At 33.4% G+C, this 18,266-nt stretch overlaps 1 protein-coding gene across 1 annotated transcript; it reads left to right on the forward strand.

Annotated features, from left to right (window-relative positions):
* Positions 1-11,036: 11,036 nt before the first annotated feature.
* Positions 11,037-14,514, forward strand: LOC123542378 (heavy metal-binding protein HIP-like). Its single transcript, XM_045328203.2, has 2 exons — positions 11,037-11,439; positions 13,477-14,514. Exons 1-2 carry the CDS (start codon positions 11,178-11,180, stop codon positions 13,893-13,895), a joined length of 681 nt encoding a protein of 226 aa, XP_045184138.2. The 5' UTR covers positions 11,037-11,177; the 3' UTR covers positions 13,896-14,514.
* Positions 14,515-18,266: the final 3,752 nt, after the last annotated feature.

Genomic DNA, 18,266 nt, shown 5'->3' on the forward strand with positions numbered 1-18,266 from the left:
TATTTTTATTTTTGTTTAATTTGGAAGTTATCTGTTACGTCAATAACACTTTACAAGTGACTATTCGGTACTGATGGTCAGTCTCAGCTAGAATAGTTTAGAGTACTAGTATAATTAGCTATCAAACTTTCAGTCTCAGACTCAACTGAAACTGAAAATGTTTTTAGAGCAAGGATTGAACTTATCACGAAAAAGATACTAAAGATACAGGTATCTATTAAGTTATTTACAGACATATAAAAGTCAAACATGCACTGAATATGATTGCATGTGATACATTTTGGCTGCAGAGTACGTACAAACTCTTGATCATAATCATTTATTACGAACAAAAACAATATAAAATATTAAAAAGATTAATAAATAAACACATACAAATCATTATCGTATACGAATATAATTTTAATGAATGCATGTTTCAGGTATATGTTCGTTTTAAATGGCTATATTCTTCTGCAGGCAAGCTCGCATGTTATTCAAGGGATAAATATTTCATGGCTATCTCTGTTTTGAATGGCCATATATGGCTGAATAATATTCTCGCATGATTTAATGCATATTGGCCATTTTTAAGATATACAATTACAAACTTTTAAGCTCTGTATGTGCATTTTTCAATCAATGACAATAATTCAGGTTTGGCTGTGTTGCAAATCCAAAACAGAATACCAAGTGCACAATACATGCTAGACAACAATCCTTTAAAGTAATATGACCCTCAGTCAAATATTTATTGAAATACATGCGATACAAACTTTAATGCCTTTTTATGCATATTACTTTTACTCAATCAGGGCTCATTACTCCGCTCTTGCTGAGTGAAATCTCACAATGAACTCCAGGTGCACAACTTCATATGTTAAAATATATTCCTACAATGTTTCATAATCCTTAATCAAATATTTTATGAGATACATGCGACACAAACGTTTCCTCTTTACCAAGTAACAAGCCATTACTATTGTGTGGTTGTTTGACAATCTTATAAAACACTAGGTGCACAAATTAATCCGCTAAATGACTATCATGTAAAGTTTGGTGACTCTGGGTCAAATACTTCCTGAGATATGCAGACAGACGGACGGACGTATTTTTGACTATGTAAGCGGCCATTACTCTGGTCTCATTGTATGAATCCCGATTAAAACACCATGTTCACACTAATACCAGTCCTGTGATATTTGATGACTCTGGTTCAAATACTTTTTGAGATATGCATGAAACAAAGTCGACGGACGAACGTACGGACGGACATATTTTTGACTTAGTATAGGGTCATGACTCTGGTGTGGCTATATAAAATCCCAATAAAACGCTAGATACTCAGCTTCACATGTGAAACGAGATTCCTGATAAGTTAAACTCTGGGTAAAATAATTTTTGAGATATGCACGACACAAATTCAGACGAACGACCGGGCGGACGGACGGACAGGAACAACTCTTTGTGCCCCTACTCAAAACTTTGTGTGATACAGAAATCAATATCGTGCCGAGTATGATATAATTTTGTCGTTTTAGAGATACATAAACGTACATCAAGCGTACACAACAATGGAAAAGTCGAACCATTATAAATGGGAGAGAAACTAAACTGTAAGTAATTAATGAAGGGCTGTTTAAAAATCTCTTTATAACACGAAAAATAACGAGGATAAATTTCATAGCTTTTTTTTTCTTTGTTTTCAACTGTTTTATTATCAACATATTGATAAAAGCATGAATCTTTTACGAAAAATAACTAATATATATTTCATAGCATACGTTGATTTCAAATGCTACATTAGCCATTAATTGATAATAAGATTGACACTTTAATAACACAAATTAATGAATATATGTTTCACAGCTTTATTCATAACATTTTTTGCACTATATGCAAAAGCTGTACGAAACACTAAGGAATAAAAGTTTCTTAAATTCTTTAAGTTTTGAACTACTTTATTTTTGTTTAGATAAAAAGTGGAAAACCAAGAGTTAATAAAACCAACGCACTTATAAAACGAAGAAATTAACGGATATAAATTTTAAATTTTATAACTTCTTTTGTTTAGCAAAATTAGCATGTATACAATACGAAAAAATAATGAGTATTAGTTCCGTATCTTGTTTTTTTTTTGTTTTTTTTTTGTTTGTTTTTTTGTTTATTATATATATCCTTAATTATATTAGCACTTATATTCAATAAAAGTTGCATAATTATTATGAGAAAAAAAATCTTCATTATATCCTTGTCAAAAAAAGGTAAGTACCTAATTGATAACAATAAAGAAATGATTATAAGTTTATACATTTTAGCACTTATGAAAAAAAAAAAGGCATACGATATGACAAAAATTTAAATAATTCTTTAGCTATCTTTGGTAATCTATGCTACTGTTCTGACATGACATGGACAACTTGATTTCTTTAATTCCAGCCACAATTTAATATTAGAATACTAAGTATCTGTTTTTGTCTTATAGGGCGAGTTGAAAAATATACATGGTAGAGCAATACAGCTTTAACAACCATCAGTAGTATTTCTCAGTATTAGACTGTTTTAATGATGATTACTGGCATTCTGTTAAACACCTTATCTGCATGCATATTTGATTTGTATTTTAAAAACAGCTTTAAGAAGGGAGAGTACCCACAACGCTTATCATCAAAAGTTTTAGTGTCCTCAATACACGAAAGTTGTCATATCTTAACGGAGACGAACAAATTACGATGCTTGAAATAAATAATAAAATCATTTGTTCTTTTAACGTCAGTGAAATACCAATAGAATAAAATTGCATGCAGAGGCGGTTTTATTGATTGTAATCAAGTACAGAGATGTTTTTCTGCTTCCAGGTAAAACTGAAGTATTTTTCAAGGAATGAACACCAGATGCAGAATGTATATTAACAAATTGAAGATATTTGAATACATCATGTAAAATAAATTTTTTCATCTAATGTTTTTATACATGAATTTTACCAAATTTATGGTGTAATTTATCATATATACATATGATATTTGTCATTGCATGATTCACTTGAACGCAAATTTGTGCTGATTCCGTGTTTTTGAGCTTATCGCTGCCATATAGTATTGATTATTAATATATAATATTCAAAACAATACAAAATCAATCCCCAATGATATTCCTTATAAATAATAATTTATGTTTGCACAATTTGTCAAGCAGCATGACGTTGACAGTCTATATTATTCATGCATCTCTGTTTCAAGCTTTTGGATTCTATTGAACATAATATGATAAAATGTTTTGTTTCTGTTATCATATGTCATATGATATGAAAATTCTCAGTTGTTAACTGCATTGAGACTGTAATCAAATTTTAATTTCACGTATCATATGCTGCAGACTTGGTGACAACAGCGGTGAGCACGTGTTTGTTTGTTTCTTTATTTCGATATTGACATTATGGTAACAATGACAACATTCATGATATGATGTTAAAATTTATCAGCAAGGTAAAAAATAACAAAATTCATGAAATATTTGTATGTAATGAACTATATCATTACATCAATATCAGGGATAACACAAAAAAGGAGGAAATCCCTCATTCCCATTGTGGTTCCTGTAAGTGATGTTCTTACATAGGGAGTGCCATGTATTCACCGGTAAGACTCTGATCTAAAATTGCACTTCGATACTTGACAGATGACGTGGAATTTATAGTTTAACCATTGCAATATACATGAAAATCATTCTATGACTTTAACCTGATCATTGAGCCGAATAAAACTGACTGTGTTATTCCTAAAGCTTGTACCTTTAGCTCGTACCAAGCTGAGAAAACGATATTGGACTCGCCTAGCGGCTTTCCTCAGCTGAGAAAACGATATTGGACTCGCCTAGCGGCTTTTCTCAGCTAACAAAACAATATTGGACACGCCTAGCGGCTTTCCTCAGCTTAGAAAACGATATTGGACTCGCCTAGCGGCTTTCCTCAGCTGGGCACTCGTCGAAATATATTTCCGTATTGTACAGAACAATGTTAAATGTTCATCTAAACATGATATAAGAGGCGGATGGAACTCACATATAAAATTCAAATAATTTTACATGTATTTCACTTGTTTTAAATTAAAAGTATTGAAGAAAACTACGACAATACCTGTATTTAAATGCTCGAAATGTAAAAGAATATCGTAAGGGCTTTACATTAGACGTTAGCTCCCGAACCTACACCCTACTACTTACTACACACACAAGGGAAGCTTCCTAGATTCTATAGCAAACAAACCTGTTCTGTGCAAATAACTGCGAACTTCCCTAAATGAATCAGAGGTGGAGGTAGAATGATTTCAACGACTCCTATCAAAATGTCACGGAAAACTTACGTTTCTCCCGAGGATTTAACGCAAGACCTCGCAATCCATAGATCTGCGACCTCTCTACTGAGCTTAGCGGGCGGGCTAGAATATGGACATACATTTTGATATTTACTTTTTCAAGCTGTCTCATCGAGCCTAGAACGTAATTTTGATATTTTGATTATTTTTGATAAATGTTTTTGTTTTGTAACATGATTGTAAAAGTGTTTAATTTTTAACATTATCATTTTCTTGTCGCTAAACTATCACCTTTACCAAATAGCCGTAATGTACGATTTATATCGAAATATTACAATGGTATTTTACAAAGTTAACACAACTGTATGTATTGATTATCTAGTGTGCACAGTAACTACGCAAGTCTGTCTGAAGATAGTAGCAGTTCTAACCACACGTGCATGCTTATCTAGACGTTGCTACCATGAGGGGGATACTACACTACTCTGCGGCTATTTTCACCATTCTTATGGTCCTTATGGACACTTGCGTTTCTATGGCGCGAAATGGTCTTGGATTCCATAGTTCTGGATTTGATGATACGGAATTTAACGATGTTTTCTTGATGAAGGAATATCTAGCTACAAAGTCAGTCACTCAATGCTGCTTGCTTTGTATGGAAATAATCACCTGTATGTCATTCTTATTTAACGAACTAAAACAAAAATGTCGTCTGCATGGAACTGCAGTGTTTAATAAAAGCAATGGACACAAATCCGAGGGATGGAAACACTATATTTACGGTGAGAATTGTCCTGTGCATTTAGGTTTTATTCACGATCGTGAGAATAACCTTTGTGTCAGGATTTCAGATGTGGCACTAAAAGCCGACGAAGGGAAGCAGTTCTGCATGAATACAAATTCGTCTCTGATTACCCTGGAAACAGCCGACAAGCAAACTCGATTTGACAATCTTCTTGCTAAAGTTCCAGACTTCTATATCATTGGCCGCATTCGAATGGGATTAGAGAAATTGGACGGGAAATGGAAATGGCTTAACGGATCACCCTTAGTGAAAGATAGATGGGCTCCGGGTGAGCCAAATTGTGGTGGATCATGCAGCTGCGGTGGTGTTACTTTAATGAAGAATGACAAATGGGCTGATAATAGCTATTACTGCAAGAATCAGACAGCACATTCAGTCTGTGAGGTACTATAGAAATTTGCATCTATGATCAAACAATGATCTTCAGTTGAAACTTCAAGTTGAAGTTTACCATTCCCTAGATATATTTTGAAATTGTATACTAGTATGCTCATTCAGTTATTTTTCACACGCGCTTAATATCACCATATAGCAACAAAAAAAACATATCAACAATGTATCTAAATGACACTTTAGATAATTATGCAATTTTATTGTAAAGGAATAGTTTCGGAAAACAGATTGTGAATTGGCATTTCGATGTGTTTTCTATTTATTTAAATTTTACCAATTTTTCGTACTTACATGAAGTGTTCACAAGAGAACATTTTCTGATGTGGGAGAACTGAATATTACATCTTCAAGGCCGCCAGCTTTAACTGTCTTGTTTTAGTCAGAATAAGGATGTGTGTTTCTTACAACTATTATAATAAAGTTTTGTTTTATCTTCATACTGTTGTTTGTGATATTATCTTTTCAAAGAAGGTATCATCTTTCCGACTGAGTGTATTTTTGGAACAAGAGGCCCAGAATGTTTGTATCTCTCCCGTTTTCTTTTTGTACTTCATCTGGTGCAGTATGATCTGTATCTCCTTGTTCTCAGGTTCAGAAAATATGAGTTAATCTTAGTAATCGTGAGAGAAGTGTATTGAAGGACAAATGACGATATGAGCCGCGCCATGAGAAAATCAACATAGTGGGTGTGCGACCAGCATGGATCCAGACCATGGTCAGTATCCATGCTGTTCGCTAATGGTTTCTCTAATTGCAGTAAGCTTTAAAAGCGAACAGCATGGATCCTGACCAGACTGCGCGGATGCGCAGGCTGGTCTGGATCCATGCTGGTCGCACACCCACTATGTTGGTTTTCTCATGGCACGGCTCATATAGACTTACTGCGATTAGGATAAATGAGTATGTTATAAGATGAACTCGTCAAACATGATGATTTCTTCTTATGTATGCAGAGTTTGTTAATATTTCAAGTAATGTTTGAAAGATGTCTATACTAGAAGTGAATATATACATATAGAATAAGTAGAGCCTCCAGTGGTTGTCCAACACGACAAAAAAAAACAAAATGTTGCAGGTTTTGTTTTTAATTATTGAGTTACTTCTTACTAATGGGCACAGCTTAACATGAGGCTATTGAGTCTGCATATTTGATTCTACATGTAGAATTTGATTAAACTCTAATTTTTCAAAACTTCAAAATATACCTAGAAAATTCAGCAAATAAAAAAGATAGGGTCGTGTACTTGATTTTTTGCTAGACTGATTTGAAAAATTTGGACCTCATGCAATATTTCATAATAGGAGTCTATGGGAAAATCATTACTTTCATAACATTTTCGCGAATAGAATTTCTTCTACAATGTAGATTTTGATGAAACTTCCCACGGTTGTTAATAAAAATATAGACTATAATTTTGTGAAATAAAATGTATAGGTCCGTGTGCTAATTTTGAGATATTTGACCATGGTTAAAGTGAACCGGACATTTCACGCTAATTTTAACACATTATTTTGAATTTTTTAACGTGCCACATGTTTTGATATCATATTTTAACTTTAGAAATATAGCAACAGTGCCATTGTAATAAATTTACTCACAGGTTTCAATTAATTCATAAACTGATTTTCAATTCCATACGCCGAATCGAGGCTTTATGCTACGTTTTTCGGATAAATAACGTTACGCCATCACTTCCGGTTTATCAAACGTGCAGAACTACCTTAACTGAATGACTGATTTCAAAGAATTTATCTGATATAAATAAAAACCTGTAAACGTCATTGAAGACGAGCGTCGTGTTGCCGTGGACGATGGTACCATGCGACGCCAAGACGCATCTTGCGAAGCTACGAAATGACACACGATATTTTCTACTGCTACAAATGAAAGATAAATGCAATGAAAAAGAGATGCTTGTTTACAAGTATGAAGACAGAAAATAAAGAAAATGTATCATTTTCAGTAGTAAAGCCACGAATAAATGCATTTACAGCATGTTCAATCGTTCCATGAAACACGTGTATTAACAGCGAATTTTCTGAACCTAACACCGAAGGATGGAAACAATGCAGCTGGATAGTCGAGTTAGGGCCCCTGAAAAAGAAATGACATTGCATTTAAGATCGAAAGACTATCTCAGAAAAAAAGCATTGATACCCATATTTTATGGTCTATTTGATATAAGTTCATAAGTAAGAAGAATAAAAGTTGTCAATATTAACTACGTTAAAATATGTTTATTTAGCGTTGCATTTTAGTATATTCGATCGATATCCCCTGAAATATTTTTGTCATATAAAGTTATCAGTTGTTTGATACCAATCGTGTAAAACTCTTTATAGATTTATGGAAATCAAATCACTCCCTGAACTTTAATTTACTTATCTTATTTTGTCCACGTGTTAAAAATGGGCATGGTGACAAACACACTAAAGTTCACTGGAATTGACAAAGTATATATAAAATAATTGAGGAATATATATGTAAAGTAAACGAATTCTAACTTTAAAATTAATACCAAAATCAGATTTCATCAGATCTGATGTCTTTCTGGCGAGGGCAAATATACATAAATCAGCAAAACTGAGTCCTTTGAATTTGACTCAGCTTGATAATAGGAAAAAGTCCGTAAGAGAGCAAATATTTTCATAACATAGATAAAAAAATCTTGAATTCTGGTATTTTTTCTGCACAAAAATAAGGCACAAAGAATGAAGCAAATTTGAACATTTTGCATATATACTATAAGAGTGGCCTCATCGAAAGTTGCGGTTAATGTTGACTCTGACATCTATATTAAATAAAAATTTGGTTAGAGAAAGTATAACTACACATTTATAAATATGATTTATTATGAGGTTTTGTTAAAAGTATACAATATAAACGACAAGAAATGGTTATTGTTATTCCGATTTATTGTTCGAACCATTGTTCTTTCTCTACAAAATGCAAATGCACGATGTCAGCAATTGAATATTCATAGCGGATTATTGTTCACTATCGGTCTTTATTACTTTGCCTTCGCTATCAAATTGCTTTCACTTGCATGTGCTCAAAATAGTTTGGTGTCGAATTGTCTTAAAATAAGAGTTTGTGATTTTTATTGCTATATTTTACAAAGTTGTGATGTTTTTTTTTTTTTTTGAAAGTTCAACCACCCAATCTCTCAAAATCCATTGGTAACATTTTTATCATCATTATTTTGGCGGCCATTTTGATTTAAAAAAACCTGCAGACAGATTATTTAAGTCATTAAAGTAATTCAAAACTGCTATTATCGGACAATAACTGTTTATATATAAAATATATAACGGTTTCATACAAGCCAATACCATGTATGCATTATGTTATTTTTTTTGGTGCTCTGCAGAATTACAATAAGATATTAGGAACAACTAAAATCATTCAAGTAATTTCTATTCCTACCGTTGGAAAAACATCAAATGCTTCACTCTGGGAATCTTGTCAAATGCATTCGACCATCTACATAGCTAGTCCTGGACGTTTCGAAAAGGAGCCTCTTTAGACCTTCCCTGAGCCTACAACATTTCATTTTTGTCGTGTTGAGTGACCTCTGGACTTTTCACTTTTTATATTTCATCTTTTCGCATGCTTTTACAGCGGAAAGACATGATGTAAATAGTTTAGACATGTTGGTACTGATACAAGAGCGATGAAATGGTCTTTATTTGGATGATTCTTTAGTTTAGGAGTCCGATATATAGTCAGAAGTTTATCTTAATGATCATCTATACAAATTTTGAAAGTAGAATAATTTGGTAAGAGACCAAATGTTACATAACAGAAGGGCTCTAGTACTATTAATTAAGCGTATTATAATGTAAGCGTCAAATTATGATGATATTTTGCGTTAAAGGCCTAGATTTTGGGATTTCTGTCTTCACCAGCACAGTTGGGTGCTAATGACCATCACAGTATGGTTCCAATAAACAAGGGTCATTGTTTATTGGAGAGTCAGTCTACCTTTCAAGTGTATCGATTAGTGAGAAGGGGAAACAATGTAATTTATTTTAAATTAATGAATAATTAATAACATTAAAGTTTTACAAGGATTTTTTTGGTGGCATTTCTATGTAAAGAAAAATATTGTTGATCAAACACAATAACAAAATAATCAGAAACTTATTTTCACACTAATAAAATAATGAGAAACTTACTTTAAGAAATATGCAAGTTTTTATTTTTTCAAATTCTGTCTGGAGAATTGTGATATTTCAGAAAAATGTGACTTTCTCTCATCTAAAGCTGGCAGAATAATGTAGATAACATTTGTCTAAAATTGAAAACAGTATGTGTATTTCAAAGTTACAAAGCAAAACAACATACTAAAAATGAAAATTGAGTGTAGATGGAACACAATAATTTTATATCAATTTGTTTGTCAGCACAAAGAACTCATGAAGTTTTCACTATACTTTTGTTTTATTATCAGTATTATGTTCAAATTTATTACTGTATCTTTTATCATCCTATATGTAATATAATAATAATAATAATGATAATAATCATAATAATTATAATGATTATTATTATTATTATTATTATAACATTAAAGTAATAGTTATTATCATCTATATAATATCAAAATAATAATTATTATTATTATCATTCCACATTCACTGAAGAAAAATTAATTTCTTTCAATTCCACTGCACACATCTTCATGGTGTAGTTGGGGTCCCTGCTGCGCTAATTGCCCTCTAATCAGTTACTGTTACATAATCGCTGATAAGCAGCAGATAAGATGGGAGTTGTATATTGGATTTGTGGGGGGGTGGGGGGTGGGGACACTTATATGAATCTAGGCCTTTAAGTATTTTTACTGTTTATTCATAAACTGATTGATATGTAGTATTTTAAACCTAACACATAGTTGTTTATACACAAAAACATGTTTAGTATATGTGTGCATGCATACTTTGAAGAAATTTTTATATTTTCGTTTATGAAAATCAAGCTTACTGTTGGCTTTTATAATATACATAAGTACATTTAATCGTAAGCAGTTGTAAACAAAAAGTAAATATATAACGACTGGGGGAGATGTGTGACTTTAAGGCTCTCTAACAACATAGTCACTAGTTATAATGATAAGAAGAAAGTAATCTTTTCTGTAATATTAAATTGAATAAGATATATGTATTGGTTTTGAATTGTGTTTTCAAATAAAAAATGTTGATATTTTTCTGTTTACCTATCCCATTTGGAGTCAATTTTGTCCGTACCGAATCAAAACAGTTCAACCACAATTTTGAAATAAAACAGTTTAAAACGCTTTTCCTCGTTTTTTTTTTTTTTTCGTTTTTTTTTTTTGGTAGTGGGTGATATTACATCTTTCGTGTTCATTTTGGTTTATATTGCTTGCAGCATTTAAGTTAGACTGATTTAATCGTTTTGAATTTAATGTCATTGAAAGTAATCAGAAAATCAACAAATGATTAAAATTTTGCAACATACGAGGATGTTGAACATATATTTTTGTCTTTGCAATATCCTAAAGGTAAATTTCGCAATTTCAAAACATAGGGAAATTTTGCGTTCGAGAGTAAAGGTGTTACATTGGACGTCGTTACTTTTCAGTTTTATTTTCACATCCTGCTCTCAACTATATAATGAACAATATTCAGTTGTTTATTGTCGAATATTTTGAATTATTATAGCAACCATGGATGTGTTTTACATTTTGTTTATAATTTCCATATGCGCTCTTCAATTTTCGGAGTGTGTTGAAAATGAGCCGGTTTGTTCAAAATTTCCATTCGCCGAACAAACGCTGGAAAGAATGCTACGTGTGGAAGCCAAAGTGGACCAATGGGACAAAGAGATGAGAAGATTAGAAGAGACTAGCCTGTCTGTCTTGGAACATCGTAAGGAAAAAACGGACAAACAACTACAAAAGATGCGAGACGAAATTGAACAGGTGCAAGGTAAGAAGTGTTGCTTTGTTTGATGAAACAGAAAATGTAGAAACCCACAGGTCACTTATCACGACACGAAACAAAATTTGGCAGCCTGTTCTCGGAGGTAGTGGAAATGTAAGCTACTGCCCACGCCCTTTAGCCCTGGATTAAACATTTACACATGGTAAAAGTACCAGTCTGAGAAATCAATTTTGAGACGTCCGAAGATATACAATGTATTCATACGGCAGTGCACATGTAACCTTCTGTGATACACAGAGTGCAGAAATAATAAAAGTTAACAGAAACACGATTGATGGATCGGTTTATTACCCTGCTCAGGTTCATAGATTTTGATATTATCACACAGTGAATGCATTATCTTATGACTGTTCTGAAGAAAGGTAACAAAGAACCGTGCGAGTATCTTTACCGTCTGATAGTTAGATCAAGCTAGATTGTTTATAAGAAATAATGTTGAAAGGCAGCCAGTCCTGTTCTGTTGCAATACAAAAACATTGTCCCTATATATGCCGTAATATGCAAATCAGATGTCCACGTGAAATAAATTGATAGTTTTTTTAACTTTTTTCTTGATTAGTTACTGACCGATGCGGTTAGCGGAATTTACGAGCCATAAAATTTTGAAGTTGGTAACTAATTTTACGTAAAATCCACTTAATATGTAGTAACAATAAACTCTAGCTATAAACATTAATAAATGAATATATTCTTTAATTTCATTAGAGTATGCCGTAGATCAGTGTAATATAAATTTGACTTTTTGAAGTCTAAAATTATATTTATTTATAAAGCATAACGTGTCTCATTTTATCGTCTATTTTCCTTTATTTTTGCTAACTTTCAGGTAGACTGCCTGCATTTTTTTCCCTTGTTCTGCCCGTTCTCATATTAAGTAATCCTCCCCTTCACAAATTCTCTCTCTCTCTCTCCCTCTCTCCCTCTCTCTTACGCTGGTTCCTCGCCTGAACCAGTCTAGTACACAACTGTCAGGTTTTCCACGAGCAATATTGCCAAGTTAGTTCTACCTCCTGGTACCCATTCCCTCCTTGTGAAATAATTATCTCCGCATTTATCAGTTTCATATTGTATACTGTTTACCGAACAAGTCTAATAATCAATTGTCATGATTTCCACGAGTAGTTATGTCATTTGTTTATGATATATCGAAAAAGTTTCATATTTTCAAGTCTTTTCGGATAATGTAGTCCATTTAATGTGCATATATGCATTATTTAGTTCCGCGTGAAGCCGATGCTAGAGGGGCGTTAGGAATATTGTCCTTTCTGTTACCGCTCATTTATATACTCGAAAAATCGAGTCTGCAATAGTTTTCCTTGGTTGCGTTCTCTCCTCCCAAACGGCATTCTTTCATATTTCACTACTGTTCATTTGTCTGCGTTATCAAATATTGTAAGAAAAATAGTTTTTGGTTAGTGTACCAACTTCTTTTCATTCAAACTAATCAATCAAGTAAAGCACTTTAGGGTAACACAAACACACGAACGGTAAATGCAGAGATAAAATTTATTTGCGGTCTCTTTTGGAAACAATGAAAATAAGCAATGTAGAGCTTTTGGTTGACCATATTCTAAAACAGTTAAAACAAATAATACCTAACCCCCTGCAATTTTCTGGTATCCATTTACAGCTTAGTCGATTGAGGCAATTGTGAAAAAGTGCCTTACCCAAGGACACACCATAATGGGAGTAGCAAGGAATCGAACCTGTGGTCTTCATCAACGTAGGACAGCGTCTTAACACTCTCGACCAATGCGTCCACTATGCGATGAATTCTTATTTGTCACCTGTCCGTTTTAGAGGAATGTAAATCTGAGAGAATGAATGAAATTATGAGAATGGAAGACAACATTTAAAGGTCCGGCCTTTAGCTTGTTGACTAGCTAACTCTGTCTGCTGAAACTGCTCAAATGAATGTCAGGTGTATGCATTGTATGTATATTGTATTGTTTCTTTTGTAAATTCAGCTATAGATTTCGGCTATAGAAATATTTTATACTTTAATTCTCTGAATTATTACAGATGGAACAACTACTGTAGCAACCATAATCGCATTTAATGCGTATACAACAGTCAAAGGGGAATATGCTCATAACCAAACTCTCATATTTCCTGACGTCCTGCTTAATGAAGGTGGGGGTTATGATCCGGCCACCGGAAATTTTACTGCACCAGTCGCCGGTCTTTATCACTTCACAGCTCAAGTATGCAATCAACATGCAGAGGCAATGGTTATTACTATTATGCATGGAGAAGACAGACTTGCTATCAGCACAACATACGAGGACAAATACAGTAGCTGTAGTTCTACCAGTGCGCCAGTAATTATGGAGGTTGGAGAGAGTGTGTACATTAAAACGTTGCACAATGACAACTATTTGCAGTTTGATGCCTATCGACGGCCGGCTTTTATGGGTGTTTTAGTGCAGGGCCGCCTATAAAACTGTTGTATGTCTACGTCTTTGAGGCAAGAAAATGAATATTATTAAAATTGCCGGAAGGAATACCTAAATAAAATATACAGTAGGGGATATTTAAGGTCAGTCGATACACCTTCTGTTCTTGGTCGGTAGTCGGAATCCGTTTTTACAACCAAATTGGCGGCTTAAATTTTCTTTTATAACCGATATTTACGTACGTAAAAAGAAATATAAACACGGACACGAAGATCTGATCATGTGAAAGTTCTATTCAGTAAATTTATAATGTTGTTCTGACAGGAATACTAAACGTATATCGAATGACCATTGATTGACGATACATTCAAGAAGTGTTTCATTACATGGTATTAGAGATAGATATTCACAGATATTTTAAAACGTTTACTTTAGCTCAGCACACATGTGTAGAATATAGATCGGTAATATAGCACACAACATAGACTGGTGGTTTATATAATTTGTTTCGTTTTGTTGGTTGGACGTCTCACCGACACAACTAAAGGTCATATGGCGACATTTACAGCTTTGGTGGCGGTGCCCCTCCGTGGATATTTTCATCACGGGCGGGCACCTGGGTAGGACCACCGACCTTCCGTAAGCCAGCTTCCTAACATTCAGAATTTAAATAAACTGTCATGTAAAAAATACTATGTTCAAACCTAAAGTATGCTTGTTTTTAAACTATTTAGCACACTAGTTCCTCTACTTGTAAACTTTAAAAAATGGCGATGGAAAGCCACAAGGTATAATGCCTTCTCTATCTTTATGCAATTACGACCTTCTGGCTCAAATATTTTCAAATGTGCATAACTGCTTTGTTGGTTTTTGTTTCAATCACATTGAGCTGTCACAGCTAAATATGGAAATTTAATTGCTAATTATAGAGAAATAGCTAATAAAAGAAAAATCTACCATGTTTTACTCCTGGTGTTTTTAAGCTAATTACAGATTAATATACCAGATTTCACTCCTTTTAATGGACTTTAGAAAGGAAGCAATTCTTTAATTCTAAATCAGCTTGTCGGTTCAGATACTATATTTTTGACTTGTTGCGTTCACATGACGTTTTTGTTAGTATTTGCAACCCTAAATTTGGTGCCTGATGACCCTTGAATGTCACCCCGTAGTTGGACCCTGTGTTGTTACTATTTCTGGTCCTTTGGCACCTTGACGTTTTTGGTAACTGCTTCATAACGTTATCGTCGAAAAAATATTTCGTCAAAGACGAAATCTGACCTCCTGAAGATGCCACCAAGTATGTTAAATTTAGTTGTATATACACATTTAGTCGCCTTATTTTTGCTGAAGTACATTACTAGTATGTAAGAATATTTGTATGATATATTTGATATGCTCAACTTACCCGCAGAACGGCTCTTAGTACCCGTCATGAGAAATAATCCATTAGAATTCAATATTGATTCGCTATTATTTCTATCCTGCTTCAGATTTTGATCAATTTACATTTTCTTGTAAAAGATCAACGCCGATACAGGCGTACAAAAATACCAGTACTTGCTTTGTGAATCACTGAATCAATGGTCTTGAATCTTTGATGTTCATAAGGCATAATTGACTGTTTAATTGTAATAATAAGTCCACCATCTAGTGATATAAAACCAGCTGCGATTTCACGTAAGACATTGAATTATGCGTAACGTACCTATTCACAACTTTTAAATATTAATAAAGACATTTTCAGAATTTGAAGTGTTGGTAAAATAAATAAACCTTAAAATCGTCGGACTTTAAACTTTCATAAATAAATTTTGAACAAATACCTGAAAACAATATTAAGAAAATATGAACCCTTCACTTTATCAGTATTGATCTTTATTATATACCTATATAAATTCTGTAAAAAATCGGCTTGTATTTCACAATTAAATATGAACAGACAGACAAATATTCCGTATTGTACCTTTTAAATTCCGTATTGTACCTTCCGTATTGTATGCTGCCGGACTATTTTCATTAATATGCATGACCCGACACATTTCTGTAAATAGCGCACATAAAAACTTCACTAAGTTCCATTTAATATCGATAAACATTGAAGATTTCGTTCAAGAACAAAACAAGAATCAAAATGGTAAAGGTATATAATAAAATGGTCATTATAACAGTAGCTAGATCTGGGATGCAGTATTCGGCACGAGAGCCGAATACTGCATCCCAGGTCAAGCTTCTGTTATAATAACCCTATTGTATCGTAAATCGTAAGACCTGTTGTGCAGTACTAAATCTGCTATATATGGTCCGCAAAAGAGTGTTTTTCAGTGGTGTGCCCATGAGAAATAAACATCGTCCGACTTTACATTTTCAGGACAAAAGACAAATGAAGTCTTCTGAAATGAGCAATGAAATAAACATGCTCTTTAAGGCTTGTCCGTTAAACACTTTTCTTTTATATCTAAAAAGAAACAAAACTTTTTTTTTATATTTTCAACTGAGATTTTATAGTCTTCTTGTGCGTTTCATGTACCCGATCTTATCATTTCAGTAATATTGTTCATTATCATCGGATTTAATTGTAAAATGGCAAAGAAAAGTGTTTTTGTATTGTCAACGTTTTAATTTTGATATTTGATGGGATGTCTCAACTTATTCTGAAGTACCCACATGACAGAACAAAATATGCTGCTAATTCATTCTCATAGCTCATCACACAAAAACATGTTCGACACGTGTACTGTAACATACGTGACGTCTTGTAATCTATGTTTCATCCAGTTGATCTGTTTCTGTGACTCTAATGTTTTTAAATAACACTAAGTCTGGTGTGAAATTACGAATTGTGTGATTTATCAATATATTTCATTTATGAAAGTCACAATTGAATAAATTGCTTCAGGCAAGACAACGTTCCACCAAAAATGAATTCAAAGTACATTAAATGTATGCGAGGGATGTTTAATAATTTCTCTGAAAAATGCTCTCAATTCTTCACGCACTCGTATCATTAGAAATAAAGCGTTCTGTAGTGTAGATGAGGGATAAGATGTTGCTGCCTATAGCGGCGTCATGTGATGTCATTAGGCCAATTGTGTCTCTTTTTCTTTTTTGCATTTGTTAAAGCATTACTCAATGCCACTTTCTTATTTCTCAAGCTACGTTTTCCAAGGACTGGTTTGATAGTTACTTGAAATGTGATACGCCAATAATGTCAGGTTGTTACAATGTTTGGGGTATACTCTTTGGCATCTCCTCGAAATGAATGTTAAATGAGATCAGCGATGACAGAACAAAGTTAAAGGAAAGAAACAGTCAAGGAGAAGACAGCTACTATCCTGCATAATGCTTAAAGGACAATGTCCCAAACGAAACATTTTATCAATGGTTAGGGAGGTTTAGAAGCGGACAGGAAAGTTTCACTGATGTTCCGCGGATGTTTGGCAGAAAAACTTAAACGCCCAGCCATAATTGTGAAAATGTAACGCATTGAACAGGATCTACGCTTCACAGTTCAGTGTCCCATTACATCAGATCCTTTGAATACATGTTCTAGAATACTTGATACATTGTATTTATTATGAACAATTTTTAATAATACCGATTGATTTGCATAGCTGAAGTCTTTCAACCTTGTTAACTTTAAACTTCGTACTGCTTCCTTTATTCAGCGCTTTCTCTTCAGTTTTCTTGAGTGAATAATTCATTAATCATATATTACAACAATGGCTAACTGGAATCAAACCAAAACTCCATACAAAGACATCTTAATAAGGATTTGAAATGGTGTCATTGTTATTAAAGGCTTAAACTTTTGGGAGTTTCTTCCCTTTGATGTTGTTATGGGCTGGAAAATAAAGAATTGTTCTTATATCGGCAGTTACATCACTTTTTAAAGTAGTACGATGCTAGCTAAATGTTTCTAATTCTGAATGCCTTTCGTCAGAAATGAACAATAATTTTAGCTGACTGATATTAAGATTCAAATGGATAAAATCTGTAAAAAGATTCTTTGGAAGCAAAGAATGCAACCAAGCAGAATAATAGCAGACTCGGTTTGATTGAGTCTGTTCATGAGAGGTAATGAAATGTGCAACACCTCTCACGCCCACTAGCACCGGCTTAAGCGGAACACTATTACACATACTAGTATATTGAATGGACTCCATGATCCCGAAGGACGAGAAAATATAACAACACTGAATCCAAGTACGGGTAGACTTTTTACAGCCGCCACACGACACTTAAAGATTGCTTTTGAGATAGTTAATAAAATCTGTAAAAAGATCCTTTGGAAGCATAGAATGCAACCAAGCAGAATAATAACAGACTCGGTTTGATTGAGTCTGTTCATTTGCTTGAAGTGAGAACCTTGTTTTGTGTTTTTATTGTAAACGTTACAATAACTTTTTTTATAAA

The sequence above is a fragment of the Mercenaria mercenaria genome, chromosome 19 (genome assembly GCF_021730395.1).
Source record: "Mercenaria mercenaria strain notata chromosome 19, MADL_Memer_1, whole genome shotgun sequence".
Taxonomy (NCBI): domain Eukaryota; kingdom Metazoa; phylum Mollusca; class Bivalvia; order Venerida; family Veneridae; genus Mercenaria; species Mercenaria mercenaria.